We start from the raw sequence: 17,357 nt of genomic DNA on the forward strand, positions 1-17,357 counted from the left end.
AGAAAAAAGAAAAAAACAACTGCCTTTCAATAAAGACTTATGGTCTCACTCTGGAAATACTTAAGGAAGTAAAACTTCATGTGTTTTAGCCGGTCAGAGACACTTAACAAATTTTTAAGAACTGGGCCACATCAGTTGCAGTGACCAACAAGACTTTCATAGTTCATATTGAAGCCTGCCAACACTTTACATCCTAACTTACTGTAGTAGCCAACAGCTAGTGAATTCATTGGCCAGCTTGTATTAACATTTGAATTAGACCTTCATACATTTCAGTAAGAAGGAATATTTATTTTGAGAACTTTTTTTGGCACAATCAAAGAATAACTATTTTTTCCTGCTGGAGTACTTTATCTTCACCTACATCAGGAAGGACTCGCTTCTTCAYATCCTTCTCTGAAGCTGGTTATTGACATGCAAAAATTTATTGCAGACTAAAGATCTAAAGCAGTAGGTCACTGGAGAATATTAAATGATAAGCAAATTCACACTTCTAAAGTAATTCTACCAATTTATTAGCAATGCTGGCTCTTGTTCCGCAGTAGGGGAGGTAATAACAAAGCCTTGTTAAAGGGCAATGTGATATCTTTTATGTAATGGCTTTTTTTCATTTGTGATAAAGTCATTAAAGCAGCACTGTATCTTCTTGAGGCCTCAAACAATAGTCTGCATTAAATCTTCTGTGCAAAATTAAGGACTGTAGTTCACCAGAAAAATAAGCATCTGCTCTTGCTAATGGTGATGGCCTTCTAAAAATCATTTAACTGCTCTAAATTGGTGATGATACAACAAAGCAGAACTGTTTAATTTTTTCAAAAGCAAAGAAGATCTATTTCCCTTGTAAATACTTCTTTGTTCCAAATTTGTCRAATAACTTATATGGCATGTTTCTCTTTATGAAGCTGCCTAATTTCCATTCTCCCACAATCATCAGACATGAACTYAGTGTCTTCTAAACTCAGGCTGGTAAAAGTTTGAATTCACTCCAGTGACGCAGGCTGCAGCTCTTGGATCCTGCCTACCTCTCTGTAGTCACAGGCTTGAAGGAACGCTAAGCCTGGTGCTTCAGGCATAGTTGAAATACAGGCTTGAACTCCAATTTCTTGTCACTCTAAACTAGAAACTTGTCTATTTTGCAGACGGAATGGCTCATACAGCTCTGTTCTTCAAGGCCAATCCAAAAATTTCAGCTGAATTACACTTGCTTCTTTTGCTTACTCCTTCTCCTGTGTTTTAAATCCACATTTGCTTGTTCTACATATGCAACGGTTCTGCAACATTAGGAGAGAGATGCTATTTTAGAATACTTTCTGAAACTTTTAGAGATACCAGCCCAGTTCTGAACACACAGGGCACCAGAATACAATGTAAGAACAGATGAATCATGATACAAAACAAAACAAAATTCTCTATCTTCTAACAAGGAAGTCAAAGGTCCTGGAGCACAAAACAAAGATGATGTGGAAGTTGTTTGAGGACATCGCCTACACCTATACTAGCAAGCAAAAAGAATCCTAACAGCAAACACAAAAGCAATACCAAAATAATGGATAGACTGCCTACACATTAGAAAATCATCAGAATACATTAGAAAATGCCAGCCGGTTCAAGAATTTGCTCCGCTCTCACTTCCAGCTACATCTGGGAAGCTCTCTATTAGCCATGCAGTCAGTGGACGACAGCAGGTGAGCAGCAGGTTACCCAATGCAGTACACAGACAACGGATGTCTGATTTCATGAAGTGCACATGGCCCTTTGGTGCCTATTTCACCACAGTCGTATACTACCAAAGGTAACTGAAGAATCAATCAGCTTAAGGTAAAAAACTGGTTCTATTTATATAAGGAATTTCCTTTCTTCCTGTGCTTCTGTCTTGAGGGAGAAGGGGTGTAACGAACGGGAGTGTTATTTCTTTTCGCGCTTTTTATTCCCATGTTGTCACATGACTAAAGACCACTGTTCGTTTTACTTAGGTTGCTAACTAGTGAATTTTCTACAGCTTACGTCAACAGACCAGTTGGTTACTGGTTTACAAACAGTATGGAGAGATGCATATATTTCAAGAAAAGCTTTTAATATAGTCCCAGGCTAACCATGTACTGTGTTAATTAGTAAACTCATCAAATTACGAAACAAATTGAATCCCTGAAGTACAAAAGGACTGAAATGCCATGGTCACATTATCTGCTGAAGTAATTCACCTAGCCAGCATTTCACACTTAATGTCACTATGATAACTTGCATTTGAAGCAAGGATGTAGGCATTTAGCTTACTTCCCTCGTGGTCTTGGAGTCAAACGCAGAATCACAGCAGTACCTTCTGGCTGAGGCTCTATGCCAGTAATCTAGCATTTGTGCCAACTGACCCTCAGAAAATCTCTGCACTTTTGCCTCCCATACGTTACATAATGCACAGGACATCACAGAAGCATGAAGGGGACAGAGCACACTGGCCCCCAGCAGATATTAGGCAGTACCAGCCTGCCCTCAGTCCTCCAAGTACACACTATTGCCTCCATGCAGCTGTGCTGTGTGCAGCCAAACTCTCCTCCATGCGTTGCTCTCTCATCAGGCAAATGCTTTGTGAGCCAGCACAACGATGTGGAGGTCCCAGATAATACTGGATGCACACCAGCCCGAACAACATCCAAAAGCAAAACCTGAGCTGTCGTATAAAATACCGTATTTCTAGAATACCTCTGCAGTGAGACTCTTTCTGTGAATCCCACCTTGGAGTTTATGCATTTATAGCTAACCAAGGCTRAACTAATGAGAAAACACCTTTTCTGGATGATATATGTGCACACCCTGTCAGGAAGTTTTTAGTGTCCCAACAAGAAGTCAGAAGGTACATATCCCTGGAACCCACTATTAACTGAATCCTAATTCGTAATAAAGCAATAACTGCCTTGTTAACACCCATCACTGTAACACAAAGGATCTGCCAAGACAGCATTGCTTAGCTATCAACATGTAGCAGTGACATACAACTCCCAAGTAGGAATCCCTCCAGGATCCCGTAACCACAAACAAAATTTTCTCATTTCGAAAGCCTTAAGCCATGTCGCATCTTTGCCCTTGCAACAYGTGCAAGCAGAAACAGTGAAACACAGCTATCTTCTTACAGGTTTCAACAAGTTTCTCTAGTCTTCTCCAGTGTTAATCATCTCAAATGATGGCACTTTGGCTAATACCTTCAGAAGACTCAGAACAATTTTGCAAAATGTTTATAGTAAAAATCCAGAGCAAAATATCTCCCTGCATACGCCGTGAAGTGCAATGGAGGTGTAACTCTCAGGGCATTATAGTAACATAAACAGCCATTTCAACTTCATAATATTTGGCTCATACTTTAATTCCCACTCCATTCTTCCCAGTTATGATATTCATCTTCCCAAACAGTTTCACTTCTTTAGTAATCACAGCCTTCAAACACTTGTTCCTATTATGTCTGTAACATCTACATATTCAAAACAGTCTCTAAAGCACATGGTAAACATCTGTTTCAACCACCTTCTTCTTTACAGTTTAAGTTGTTTTCTGGAAAATTGCCATCATTATGGCCAGTTCCTCTGTCAGTGAACTGGAGAATTCATTTTGTATTTATTGATTGTTTCCTAATGAAGAGTCATACAGGTACCAAAGACTCCTGACCAGACACTACTTAATCAATAGCAAAGCACATAAAATCCTAAATTAACTGAGCCCTTTGTCCAAAGTCTCAGTCATTGGAAAAGAAAGAGATGACATCATTTTCTACTTACTTTTTATACTTACATTTTTTACTTACATAAAATTTTATTAGAAAATATAAATTAATTAAAAGAATTGTATAAATTGCTCATTTCCTTCCAGTTTCTAAGACATCAAATAGGTCTTCCAGCATCAGATCACACTACAAAAGTACAGATTCTTCTTCAAGGATCCTGCAATATGCATCACATACAGAACGGATTTTAAACTAGACAAAAGCACCCAGAAGTTACTGAAAATGAACTCTAAAGGATTTGTCTTTTCATCATTGTGTTTCATTCAATGGTCTTACATCTTTTTGTCCCCTCAAACTATGCTGTTTTGGTGTACCTGTTATGGGTGCTCACTTTCAAGAAGGCAGAGAGATGAGTAAGAACTTCATTAAATACCAGGTTTTCTCTGCTACAGCCTCAAGAACATTCTGAATAACTGGTCTCTCCTTGCAAGTCTTTCAGATTAAGACATCTTGAATGTTTAATCCTCTCTCTTCCATATCATTTAAATTCTAAATCAAATAGTTGAGAAAATAGCAAGAAGGAGAACAGTTAACTAACAGAAGTAGGTGAAAGCCCATCYCTAAACAGAAGCATAGCATTGTTTCTCCTATTACGCACTATGGAAGCASCTGCCTGCAGAGCACTGAGGTAGCTCGAATTCTTCTGCACAATATAAAATGTGCATAAGGGAATAAAAAAAGAATCTATTTGTGATAATATGGAATCTCTTCTTACTACCATTTACACTTGAGGCAGCATCTCTATTAAAAACAAATCCTGTCGTGGTAATCTACAATCCCTGACTTAATTATCACCACATATAAAACAAAACAGCCCTCAGCAAGTCCAAAAACTCAGTATTCTATTTTCCTAAAATCTGTTACTCCAGCACTGAACGCTTGCTCTGCAAAAAATTCAAAATCCATTTCACATCTTTGTCTTGTATTCAGTAGCATCTGAGATATTAGCTGAAGTTTCTACCCTTCTTACCATAATCACAAGCATGTATAGTCCATGAGGAACAGGATAGTTTCGGGAAAAACAAACAAACAAACAAACAAAAAAAAACAGAATATGAAGTCAAAAAAGTGTGTGAAGGATGAAAAAAAAAAGGCAAATATCCAACAAGGCAAAATCGCCTACGTGTCTTAGTAGCTACACGAATTTGACTTTTTTGCCGTAACCCATTATTCATTCTGTTTTTTAAACTGCATCCTTTTTGTAACTGTGAAATTACATCATAGAAAACACCTGCATTATCGAATAATTTCAGTATGTCTTCCATAGTTTTATTTTGTCCTCTCAACAGATGAGACTAATTGTTCATTGATACCTTTCCCAAGAAAACTAGCTCCGAAACGATAACAGAGAAAATGACAATGCAATGGGAGGGAGAACTAACCATGGAGAAGCCTGGAAATAGTCAGCAGCATGCTGAAGAGTCAAGTGACACAAAAACCTCTGCTTACCCCTTGCTCAGATTCCAGCAGTTCTGTTTTGACTCTGACTGCCGGCATCCCATCAAGCATTAACATTCTGTTTTCAAGGGCGCTGATGTCCTAAGGCAAAAAAGGAAAAGGTTAATAAAGAAAAAAAAGATGAAAAATATTCAGTTTAATTCATTAATTAACCTCTACAATAATGCAGCAGTAAGGTAAGTTTCTTTTAACCAASATGAAGCTAAGCGAAGTTAACAAAGACACTGTGATATTAATTTCAACCAACCTATTCCCAAAATGATTTCTGTTAATGGAAAGGAAAGGAGAAGGGGGAAGGGGAACGGAAGGAGAAGGGAAGTCTGGAAATGAGTGTTTTCATTATATTCCTGCTATCAAGTTTCTACTTTTGTTAAAACAACATGAATTATATTTTCAGTTATCCTTAAAAGAGAAGTTCCTTGCTTTAGGGCTGGATATGACAGCAGTGATGTCAAAAAACTTCACATCTTTTAAATATATACTGGCAGTATATTTAGCTATATTTGATTTCAATCAAAACATTCGGATTTCTATATTATCTAGACAATTCATACACTTGAATTCAGAGAACTTATACTGAAGACTTATACATCCCCCATTATCACGCACCTTCAACAAATCCTTAGAATTCAAATCACTTAGAAAAAATGAAAAAAGTAAAAACATGAAATCTGAAATGAGATTTGCAAAAGAGTACTTCCCTCTATGAACATTCTCTTATGAATGTCTTGTTCAACTACTGCTTGAGCATATTATGGAGGTATCCAGAACAAGCTATTGTGCCTTTAAGTTCAAATACTACCTTAATCTGAATTAATTTTCTAATACAGATAAGGCTCAAGGATGGTATTTTAAAGCTAGTCCCCCTCTCCATTAGCCATTTARCTTGAACACCTTGATGAGAAAGATGTTTCCTCACTCAAATCAGAATTGACCCTTATGCATGAAAACATCCCAGTCAGCAGCATAGAAGTATGAAGATGTAATAGCTATTTTCACACAGTGAAAACTACAGTACGTATATGTTTTAAGTGACTCATCCAAAGCCACTTATCTGTGGCCCTGTCTGAAACGCAGCACTTGACACTGAAAACTCACCTCCACTCTAATGGTTACTCTTTAGTCCTCAATAACTGCAGTGCAATGGGAAAAACTACTTTTTGTGCTTCACTGGCAGCAGATCTCTTTAATACAGTAAGGTRCCTTTATTCATAAGGAATAAGGTGTTTGTAACCATGTTTGCACAAAAAAGAATTGTTTGATTTTTCAGGGAATGTTATGACATGTTATGAAAGACAGGACTAACTCTCAGCATCTTGAAAAATTCTCAGAAAAAAAAAATCTTTTTATGGCTACTTCAGTGGAATTTTAAGAAAAATAATTTATTCTAAAAAGAAGGAAAGACAATTCTCCCATTCTTGAACACAGTTGCTCTGCGGCTAGTTACTCTGCCCCTAGCGCTTTTTAAAATTCCCGTTGGTCTCACTTGGAGCCCATGTGTTAAAGCCCACAGAGCTAGGACAGACAGGAACACGACAGAAAAGCAGACAGCAAATGCAGTAAAAGGAGAAAGACTACATTGCCACTCATCCTTCCAATAAAATAGTTGATAAAAGTTACAAAAGCTTAAGTTTTCACAAAATTCCAGACCAAACAACTCATTTKCAGCTGAACATAGTGTACTTTGGCTGGCCAAAACAGAGAGCAAGCAAGAAAAGGAATACATTTTAACATCTTTTCTGCAATTCAATTTGCATTAGGCATTTGAGGTGGTAGGACGGCGAAAGAGGACTATGATGCCACAGAACAGCTCGGCAAAAGCGCTCCCGACTTTAAGTTTCTCTTCCTAGCAAGGGTGGCGTGTTGTTCCCTTATCAGGAAGGGAGCTCCCGTGCCAGGGCGTCAGCGCGCTCGCTGCACTCGAGTGGTCTGGCCGCGGACTCGCCGCGGCGGTTGCGGGTGCAGCCGTGGCAGGAGGCAACCTGGCATTTCCAAGCTCTGCACCCTCATCCTGCAAAGCAARGAAGTCTCTCTCCTTCCTGCCCTGATTTATAAGCAGCACAGTTGAGTTTTACAGCAAGATCAGGAACGTATCATAATAAAGCATCCCTTAGGCTGTTGAGCTTGTAGACAGAAGGATGAGCTGATATTGCTTGGTATCCCCGAGGAGGTCTTACCCGAATGAGAAAAGGGAAGAGGCTGCCTTGCACAGGAGGCACGGGCAGGAGGAGGGGGAAGACAAAGAGCAGTTCAGGAAAGGCAGGTTTAATGAACTGTTCGAATCTGATTAGAGGCTAATGTCCCTTTTAGTGCTTTGTACCAATTTACAGCTGATATACTTGAACCATTTTTCCCACTGGCTGTGATAAACTCATTAGTTTTAAAAATGCAAGCTAACCAGAGTCTTTGAAGTTTAAAACTGATAAATCATGAAAACGCGACCAGTTCATGTACCATTTAACACATTCACATTTAACTAAATCTTCAGAGCACTCGCTTCCCCTTTTGTTGTATAAAATCGTATTTCTTAAAAGCAACACTCTGCCTTTTGAGTGCTGGTCTGAAGAACGAATACAGTGAATAGTTCTGGCTTTTGGGTCACTTACAATTCAGAGCAGTAATAATCACAGAGAGAGATTCTTTCCAAACTATTTGATCYCTTTGCATTTATAACTGAGAGGACATTGTGCGACACATCCCAGGGAGCCCACTGCCTGGCAATAGCTGAGTAAATCTAATCTGTGTGTTATACGTACGGATGAAGTATTTAGCCCAATACTCATGCATAGGGCTGATCTTTCAGAGCGACTCTCTCCTGCTTTAACATGCGTTTGCTCTACAGTATGTTCAAAGCCATTCAGTAAAAAGAAGGTAACTGTCAAGGTTTGCATGTGGTGTGTAATCAGCTAAGGAAAATGGGCTTGACTCAGCCCCACAGGGGCAGGGGTGTAAATCGAGCTCCCTTTTGAACCTCCCTGGTTGGCCAGGCCATATGGAGCATCCACACCTGAGTGAGGCCAGGCTGCTCTACTGCCCTACATTGATTTATTAGGCTCAGGAGACCCACCACCAGAGATGGCCAATAAGATCATTGAGTCAACACATTTTTTCAGGCCACTGTCCTCTTCSGGTTCACTCAAGCCACCTCAAAAGCTGTGGCAGTTAAGTGCCAGCTCCCTGACACTGCATAGGCCRAAGGTGACCTGAATGTGTGCGACAACCCCTCATTCTCTCTGCCCTTGCCTCCCACCCCAAACCACCCACAGACCTCAGGTCACCCACCTGGGCAAAACACATAGTAGGCGGATGTCCTGAACAGGGAACATATCAAACCTAACTTGGCATGCCCTTATCAAAACATCTGTTCCCCAAGATCAATAAACTGATCCTGAAAGAGATCAACATCTGTTCCTCCTGTCACCAGCTGSAGTCTTTCCCTGATCATAGTTGGGTATTTATTCTCTTAGAAGTTTAACTAAAAGCACAAACCATACCCAGGTTGGTACAGGCAGCTACTATGAGTAGATGTYAGAGAAAATCGGTAAGCTTTCAGGTTTTTAAGTCTTTCTTCTCAGAAGTTATGGCAATCAGTCTAATAAAGAGGCTCTCTTCCCTCCTAAATGGCCTGCATATTTAATACAGCACCACCACAACYACAACTGACTTCTTTTTTTCTTTTTTTAGGAACATGACTTTTTGCTACAAGTTTTAATCAAATCATCTTCAGCTACTTTTGAGAAAGAGAAAACAAAACACCCTTTCTTACCCTGGGATAGAAGAAACCCCACTATCCTGTAGTGTTTACTTAATCATGACCAGCACTAACATGAAATGTGGCTTCGCTTGTGAGAAGGGCCATTTTGATGACTGAGTTTTGAATTTCGCCAAGCCATACTCTTGAGAATCACACTGCAATTTTTTAACAGCAATAGCGGAGACAGTGTGAAAGCCAACTCTCTGCACCGAAACACAACCAAGGGCACCCCTCAAATTCATTCCATAATTTGTTCTACTCATAATATCACAGAATCTGATTCCACTTGGTTGTTGTCTCCTCACTCTCCACGTTTTTCATGTCTAGCTGCTCTATGCTAAAGCATCACAAATGGAAACGACCCTCTCCCAAACTCAGCCAACCTGTGATGGGAGCTACTCCGTACTATCCCAGAAGCAAGCACTGAGATCAGGCCCAAGGAGCACCTAGGAACCAGATCTCAAATTTCCTGCATGCATTTACAGTCACTTAAGTCTCTGTGCAGGCCAGTTTCCTTCTTCTGATGTAGCCCATGAATGCAATTAATATACAGAAGCAAGCTCTATAATGCTATTTACTGCTGTCACTAATGAAAACAGGCTTATTTAGTCATGCTAAAAAACACAGAGAGAACACATAGAGTACAAAATCATAAGGACCGAACCACTGATGGGTCTAAACTTTTCCATGAATCATGAAAATGTCCAGCTGGCAGTTCAGTGCTTCATAATAGACTTTAAGAATACTTCTTTTAAAGCTAACACATCTTCAGATTATTTGGCACCTATGTACTRTTCCCAACAGTCTTGCTAGGTGGTTCATACAGCACTCTCATTACTCTCCTGCAGAGCTACGTATTCTGTGAACCATTTAATAAGCAGTTTCTTTGACAGATTTTCTAAGCGATGTCAAGCATTTAGAAATCTCTGTATCTCCACTTACTCCTGAATTTTCTTCCCTGTCTTGACCTCTGTAAGATAGTCAAAGACTACTCTTAATTATTTGAATGATTTCAGATAATTTCTTCTCCACCTGAAAAGTAGGATTTCACATACAGCTACATCAGATTTCTTTAGTTTTCTTCAGAAGTTAACATCCAACATGGCATAATCTCTGACATTTCCAACTATCAGTTGGGGGAAAAGAAATTCAACATTACATGTAAAATAAAAATTTTCTGGTTAAGGGAAATACTTTTGAATAGCTAAAAGCTGCGAGTAGCCCCTAAGCAGTCGTCCTGTCTCAAAGACACGACTTACAATTTGCCTTGCCTTATTTTCCAGCTGTTTTTACACAAGTTTTCTGCAGATACAGTAATTTAATTCATCATTATGTTTCCAAATTCTCATTTTATGCTTCCAAAAATTTGAGTCACTTTTGTCAGACTACTGTTCTTTCTAGAGTAGAAAGATTWWWWWAAWTTTTTTTTAAGTTTGCTTTTACACTTTTTATGCAGACATCTTAGGTAAGTCACTGAATTAACCACAAAGTGGCCGACGCCACTTATATGCCTTGGCAATAACATTACTTCATGAATTTTTTCTCAGTATGACTATCCAAATTCATCCTATTCTTATATCACTATACTGAATTCAAGCAACATACCCACCAATCCAAGCAACATACCCACACCTCAGAGCTAAAAATCTGAAGTATTCATTCACAACAAAGTGTTTAAAGGTATGATGGGTACTTGTAAGAACATGACTAGAAACTACTGACAAAGTTTGAAATGCTTTTTCCCATTGATTCAAAGGAGAMTAGAAGAATCACTATAGTTACCCCTAGAGTCACTAAGGTTACCACCTCCCCCCAAGTGTAACAATCTCCAGAGGGAGAGGAAGCCAAGGAGAATCATTTCCCTTCYAAATTCCCACAGGAAAGAATCACGCAGTTGCTTACTATCTCCTGATCTCCTATGCTTGCTGAAGGCCTTCAGTTCCAAAGTCCTTTACACACCATACACTGAGATATGTTAGCCACTTAAAAGTAGCTATCTCTAGGGTGAAACAAACCATTTACCACTGCCACAAAATGCTTAACAACAGTCTATTTCAAAAAGTGAAGGCAACAAAATATCTGATAGAAAAGCAAATTTATGTGGCTAGATGGTAATCATCCAACTGGGAATTCCGCCAGGGAATCAAGGTTAACAGTCCATGTCTTGCCATAAGATCTTCATCATATGTAATTACATCTATAGCTGTGTGAAAGGTTCATAATGAAAGCAGAGACTTGGGTAGTTCTGCACTTTACTCTAAACTTGAATTTCAAGTCAAATTCACCAGAAATGGTGAATAATTTACATTTATTGATGTTTAATGTGAAAYCAAAACAATTTATTGTAACAAAACAGGTTGAAGTCTTAAATTTCACAATAYTTTTATGTGAAACAAGGTGAGTATGATTTTAGTTTCATTTTGAGAACGAGTTCAGTCCAGTTCAAAATGCATTTTACGGCTCATCTAAAAACCAAAATCTTCAACACCACAGTGATGGACTTCTGGAAATATACTAGGGTGTTAGTTCAGCACATGACTATGAAGAATAATTAACTAAACTAACAGTATTTTTCACTAGTCTACATACTTCTCCCATGTTCGGATGTTAGTCCTAAACAAAGGTCAGAACAGACTCAAATGCAACGCATAAAATTCCATACATCACAGGATGTGATAGGGAGACCATGGGAGGGAGGCAGCCTATAGATATATTAAAGACACGCATGAGCATCAAGTCACAAGTAGAAACATGGCTCTTGGCCTAGTAAACGTGTTTTCCAGACAGGCATCTTCAAGTGTAACCTCTTATTATAATCACACATGCCAGATATAGCCCAAACCTCAACAGCAGTTGCAACTCCATGCTGCCAGTCCCTGGGATGCAAGTGCAGTGGTTGGTCTTCAGTTATATGTCAGTCACCTCAAGTTGGAAGAAGAGTTTGAAGAGTATGAGGCTTAAAATTCAAAAGAAAAAAAAAAGAAGACTGGGACAGGGAAATGTAAAATATTTTTAATAATCTTGAAAATATTGTATTTATCCAATTTACTAAAAATATACTACTTAAAGGTTAGCTTTACTATCAGGTGGGCTGCTGTATCAAACATTAAACTGGAGAAAAAAGATGAAAAAGAACAACTGCTAAGAACAATTTCTATTAGGTCAGATTTTTCATTTAACAGGTCTCTGTCTCCCCCTTCTACTGAAGACTAAAATCAAGGTTTGGATAATCAAGAAGCCTCAGGTCACAATGTGTTTCAATTAACTTCCTCTTTTGCTAGAAGGAGTATGCAACATCCACAGGGTGTCAGGGGAATAATTTTGCCATCTGATACTTTTTTCTTTATCCGTTAATTGTTTAAATTGTGTTTTTTTATGTAATTGCTGAGCAGATGAGTGTAGAACAGCACTGCCCAGGAGCTTACCAGGAATTACACAAGTGACCAGAATTTTACACTAAATTCTACCCTTACCTGCTCTGGCAGGAAAATGACTGTGTAAATTGTGGGGAGCTCCTTGGCATACATTTTTCCCCACCTGCTAGTATGCAAAGTCTGCTTCCACGAAGGCAGATACAATATGGGCCCTGCACTCTGGAGAATAAAGGAAGCATCTAGCATGTAAGAAGTAGCTAGTTTAGTCCAAAATTTTTGTCTGAAATCCTGTGTGGCAGGCCAAATGGCTGAATATAATTCTTCCTTGCCTAGAAGACAAGACCCAGTCTACTGGCATTGCTCGGTTATGTTATTCCTTGTAGCCCAAAGCGCCTGTCATCTCCAAGCAATTCAGCCTTCAGTTCTGCCACTAAAAGCCCCAGAAGGAGTTGGGAAACAGCCATGGAAAAGGTTTCAGAGGCCTGGACATCATCATGCACTTCTGTGGGTGACTCCCTGCTGCAGAGGATAGAAGCATCTATCTGTTGACTTGACCTCTTGTCTACAGAGGTTTGCTAACTGCCAGGGTCTTGAATACAAGAAGTCATCAAAAGACTGCCAAGGCTTGTCCACATGTTGGACTATTACCCTCTGTTGCTCTTCCATGTGGGCACTAATGATACCAAGGGCAAATTGGAAACTCTCAAACAGGATTTCAGAGCTCAGGGGATGGTGGYCAAGGGTCTGGGAGCCCAGATGATTTTCTACTCAATCCTACCAGTGAGGAGGAAAGGAAGTGAGGAGCAGTAGATGGATTTTCCAGGTTAACAACTGGCTGCACCACTGATGTTGGCAACAGGGTTTTGGTTTCTATGGACTCTTTTTGAAAATGGACAACTGATGGGGACAGATGGGATCCACCTCACTAAGCAGGGCATGCGTGTCTTTGCCAACAGACTGGCCAGCCTGGTAAAGAAGGCTTTATACTAGGAAAGATGGGAGAAGGGGAGAGTTATAGAGACAGGATAGTCCACAAAACACACCTCAAGCTGGGACGCCTGCACTGGGTACAAGCAGCCAAGTGCATATGAGACATGGCTAAGCAGGATCCTCTTGCACCCCTTCTGGAATGCACAATTATCTCTACGAAATGCCTGTACACCARTGCACACAGGACGGGGAATAAACAGAAAGAATTGGAGACCTGTGTGCAGCTACAGGGCCATGATCTCATTGCAATTACATGAGACATGGTGGGATACCTCACATGCCTGGAATGCTGCCATGGATGGATACATGCTTTTCAGGAAAGACAGGCCAAGAAGGCGGGGTGATGGAGTTGCTCTTTATGTGAGAGAGCAACTGGAATGTATTGATCTTTGCCTAGAGGTGCATGAAGAGCCAGTCGAGAGCTTATGGGAAAGGATTAAAGGGCAGGTTAACACGGGTGATACTGTTGTGGGTGTCTACTACAGGCCACCTAATCAGGAAGAGGAAGTCGACAAGGCCTTCTACAGACAGCTAGAAGAAGCCTCATGATCAAAGGCCCTGGTTCTCATGAGTGAGTTCAACCACCCTGATATCTACCAGAAAGACAACACAGCTAGGCACAAACAGTCCCAGAGGCTCCTGCAGAGCACTGATGATAACTTCTTGACATAGGTAGTAGAAGACCAAGGAGGGGAAGTGTGCTGCTGGACCTTGTCCTAACCAACAAAGAAGGACTGGCTGGAGATGTGAAGTTTGGGGKCAGCCTTGGCTGCAGGGACCATGAGATGGTGGAATTCAGGATCCTGCAAGGAGAAAGTATGGAAATAAATAGGATTACAACCCTGGACTTCAGGAGAGCGAWTTTTGGTCTCTTCAGGGAACTGCTTGGAGGAATCCCATGGGTTAGGGCCCTAGAACAAGCAGGGAAGCAGGGTCCAAGAAAATTGGTTCATATTCAGGCATCACTTCCTCCAAGCTCAAGAGTGGTGCATCCCTGTGAGTAAGAAGTCCAGAAAAGGGGGCAGAAGACCTGCATGGGTGAGCAAGGAGCTTTTGGCCAAATTCAGACAGGTGAAGAAAGTACACAGAATGTGGAAGAGAGGTCACTTAGAAGGAATATAAGGTCACTCGGGACCTGACAAGGAAGGCTAAGGTCCATTTGGAATTAAACCCAGCGAAGGACAACAAGAAGGGCTTCTTCAAATACGTCAATAGCAAAAGGACGTCTAGGGAAAATGTGGACCTGCTGCTGAATGGAGCGGGGGCCCAGGTAACGAAGGATACAGAGAAGGCAGAAATACTGAATGCCTTCTGTGCTTCAGTCTTCACTGCTAAGGTCAGCTCTCAGGAATCCCAGAGCCTGGAGACAAGAAAGAAAATCTGGAGAAAAGACGAGTTTCCCTTGGTCAAGGAGGATCAGGTTAGAGATCTTTTAGGCAAACTTGACATCCACAAATCCACAGGCCCTGAAAGGATGCACCCACAAGTGCTGAGAGAGCTGGCAGATGTTGTTACCAGGCYGCTCTCCCTCATCTTTGAAAGGTCATGGAGAACAGGAGAGGTGYCTGAGGACTAGAAGAAAGCCAATGTCACCCCAATCTTCAAAAAGGGCAAGAAAGAGGATCCAGGCAACTACAGGCCAGTTATCCTCACCTCCATCCCTGGAAAGGTGATGGAACTGCGTGTCCACTACTAAACATGTAGAGCAAAAGAAGGTCAGCAGAACCAGTCAGCAGGGAYTCCCCAAGGGGAAAACATGCTTAACCAATTCCCCAAGGGGAAATCATGCTCAACCAATCTGACAGCCTTCTATGATGGAAAGACTGGCTGGGGAGATGAGGGGAAAGCAGTGGATGTTGTGTACCTTGACTTCAGCAAGTCTTTCGACACTGTCTCCCATAACATCCTCCTAGATAAACTCAGGAGATGTGGGTTAGATGAGTGGACAGTGAGGTGGACTGAGAACTGACTAAAYAGCAGAGCTCAGAGGGCTGTCATCAGTGGCGCAGTCTAGTYGGAGCCTGTAACTAGCAGTGTCCCCCAGGGGTCAGTACTGGGTCCAGTCTTTGTTCAACTTATTCATCAATGACGTGGATGAAGAGACAGAGCAGTACCCTCAGCAAGTTTGCTGATGATACCAAACTGCAAGGAGTGGCTGATACACCCGAAGGCTGTGCTGCCATTCAGAGCCCTGGAGAGGCTGGAGAGCTGGGYGGCAAGGAACCTCATGAGATTCAACAGGGGAAAGTGCAGAGTCCTGCACTCAGGGAAGAATAACTCCATGCACCAGTATAGGTCAACCTGTTGGGAAGCAGCTTTGTGGAGAAGCACCTGGAAGTCCTGGTGGACAACAAATTAACCATGAGCCAGCAATGTGCCCTTGAGGCCAAGAAGGACAATGGTATCCCAGGRTGTACCAGGAAGAGTGTTGCCAGCAGGTCGAGGGAGGTGAACCTGCCCCTCTACTCAGCCCTGGGGAGGCYTCATCTCAAGTTCTGGGCTTCCCAGCACAAGAGAGATATGAAGCTACTGGAGAGAGTCCAGTGTAGGGCTGCAAAGATAATTAGATCTGCCCTGATGATTAGWGGATCTGCCCTATGAGGAATGGCTGCGAGAGCTGGACCTGTTTAGCCTGGAGAAGAGAAGACAGAGAGAGGATCTTATCAATTTCTACAAATATCTGAAGGGAGGGTGTCAAGGGGATGGGGCCAGACTCTTTTCAGTGGTGCCGAGCGACAGGACAAGAGGCAAAGGGCACAAACTGGAAGACAAGAATTTCCATCTGAATATGAGGAACTGGAACAGGTTGCCCAGACAGGTTGTAGAGTCTCCTTCTCTGGAGATACTCAAAACCCACCTGGACATGATCATGTGCAAAATGCTTTAGGTGACCCTACTTGAGCAGGGGGACTGGACAAATAATTCCAAAGGTCCCTTCCAACCTCAATCATCCTGTGATTCTGATTCCTCCTTAAAGTCATCTTTAAATTAAACTGGTCCATTTCGAGTTTCAAAGAAAGTAAATTAGCTACAAACAACACTGTATTCTCAGTTGGAGTTGCAGAGAATGAGTGGCCAAACCCTTTAATTCAGGGAGAAGACTTTTGTTCCTGCAGATCTCGTGTTCCCTTCCTGAGSATGAAATATAGTTATAAACTGATGATAAACACCAAAAGCTGACTTCTTATAAACCACAGATATTACAAAGCATTTCCTCTTAACAAAGAAAAACATAAGATAATGTAGTCATTAAATGTATTGAGTTCCCTTGGAGTTAGGCCACAAAAATTTTAAGAAACTGGTAATTGCTATTAGCCAATATTGCTATTGCCTGCATGCAACCCCACCACAGAATGATATGTAGCYGGCAATACATCTATGAAAAGTATAATTTATTCTCACAGGACCTCAAAAGTCTGCCCTGGCTCAAGTGCAAAGTCATAGGCATGATAGGTAGTAAATGGTGAGAATGAAAATATTCTTTCAATGGTCCTGCTCCATCTGCTAGGAAGAGCTGTAACCACAACCTTCACTGCAGCAACTCCACTGAAGCAGAACAACAGCAATAACGTAGATTTGTTCTGTTGCCAGTATTTGCAAAACTGAGAGTAAATGTTGTTTGATTCCTGTATATGCCAAAATAACAAAGCAATAATTAAAAAAACAAGCTGAATGATTGCATGCTCAGAAGAGAAAGTCAGATTATTTGCCAGAAGCTAAACATTAGTTCATTACCTTTCACTGCACCTTTTACACAGTGCCATACATGCACGTGGAAGTATGGTAATTACTATACTCCTCTTGCTGTAGAGGAAACAAACTGCTTATTTTGACTCTTCGTAAGAACAAGTGTATGCTCTGATGAAACTCCCAAACTGCAAATGTTTAATTTCCTGTCGTGACCTAATCTCCATTTTGTTCAGTATCAGTTACAAGTTTTCCCACTGACTTCAGTGCAGACTCAGGAAATATTAATACAACAACTAGTAAAGTAGCATTCATTAGAACCAAA

At 40.9% G+C, this 17,357-nt stretch overlaps 1 protein-coding gene across 6 annotated transcripts in view; it reads right to left on the reverse strand.

The window, feature by feature from the left end:
• The window catches only part of KLF12 (KLF transcription factor 12), a 258,868-nt gene that overhangs the window by 145,891 nt on the left and 95,620 nt on the right, over positions 1–17,357 (reverse strand). For all 6 annotated transcript variants that reach the window (XM_085309507.1, XM_085309508.1, XM_085309504.1 and 3 more), the window contains one exon: positions 5,219–5,308. In XM_085309507.1, the coding sequence (XP_085165633.1) occupies positions 5,219–5,308 (90 nt within the window). The remainder of the gene's footprint in view (positions 1–5,218; positions 5,309–17,357) is intronic.

This window comes from Rhea americana, unplaced genomic scaffold (genome assembly GCF_003343005.1).
Source record: "Rhea americana isolate MKP2758 unplaced genomic scaffold, rheAme1 scaffold_3, whole genome shotgun sequence".
Classification (NCBI taxonomy): domain Eukaryota; kingdom Metazoa; phylum Chordata; class Aves; order Rheiformes; family Rheidae; genus Rhea; species Rhea americana.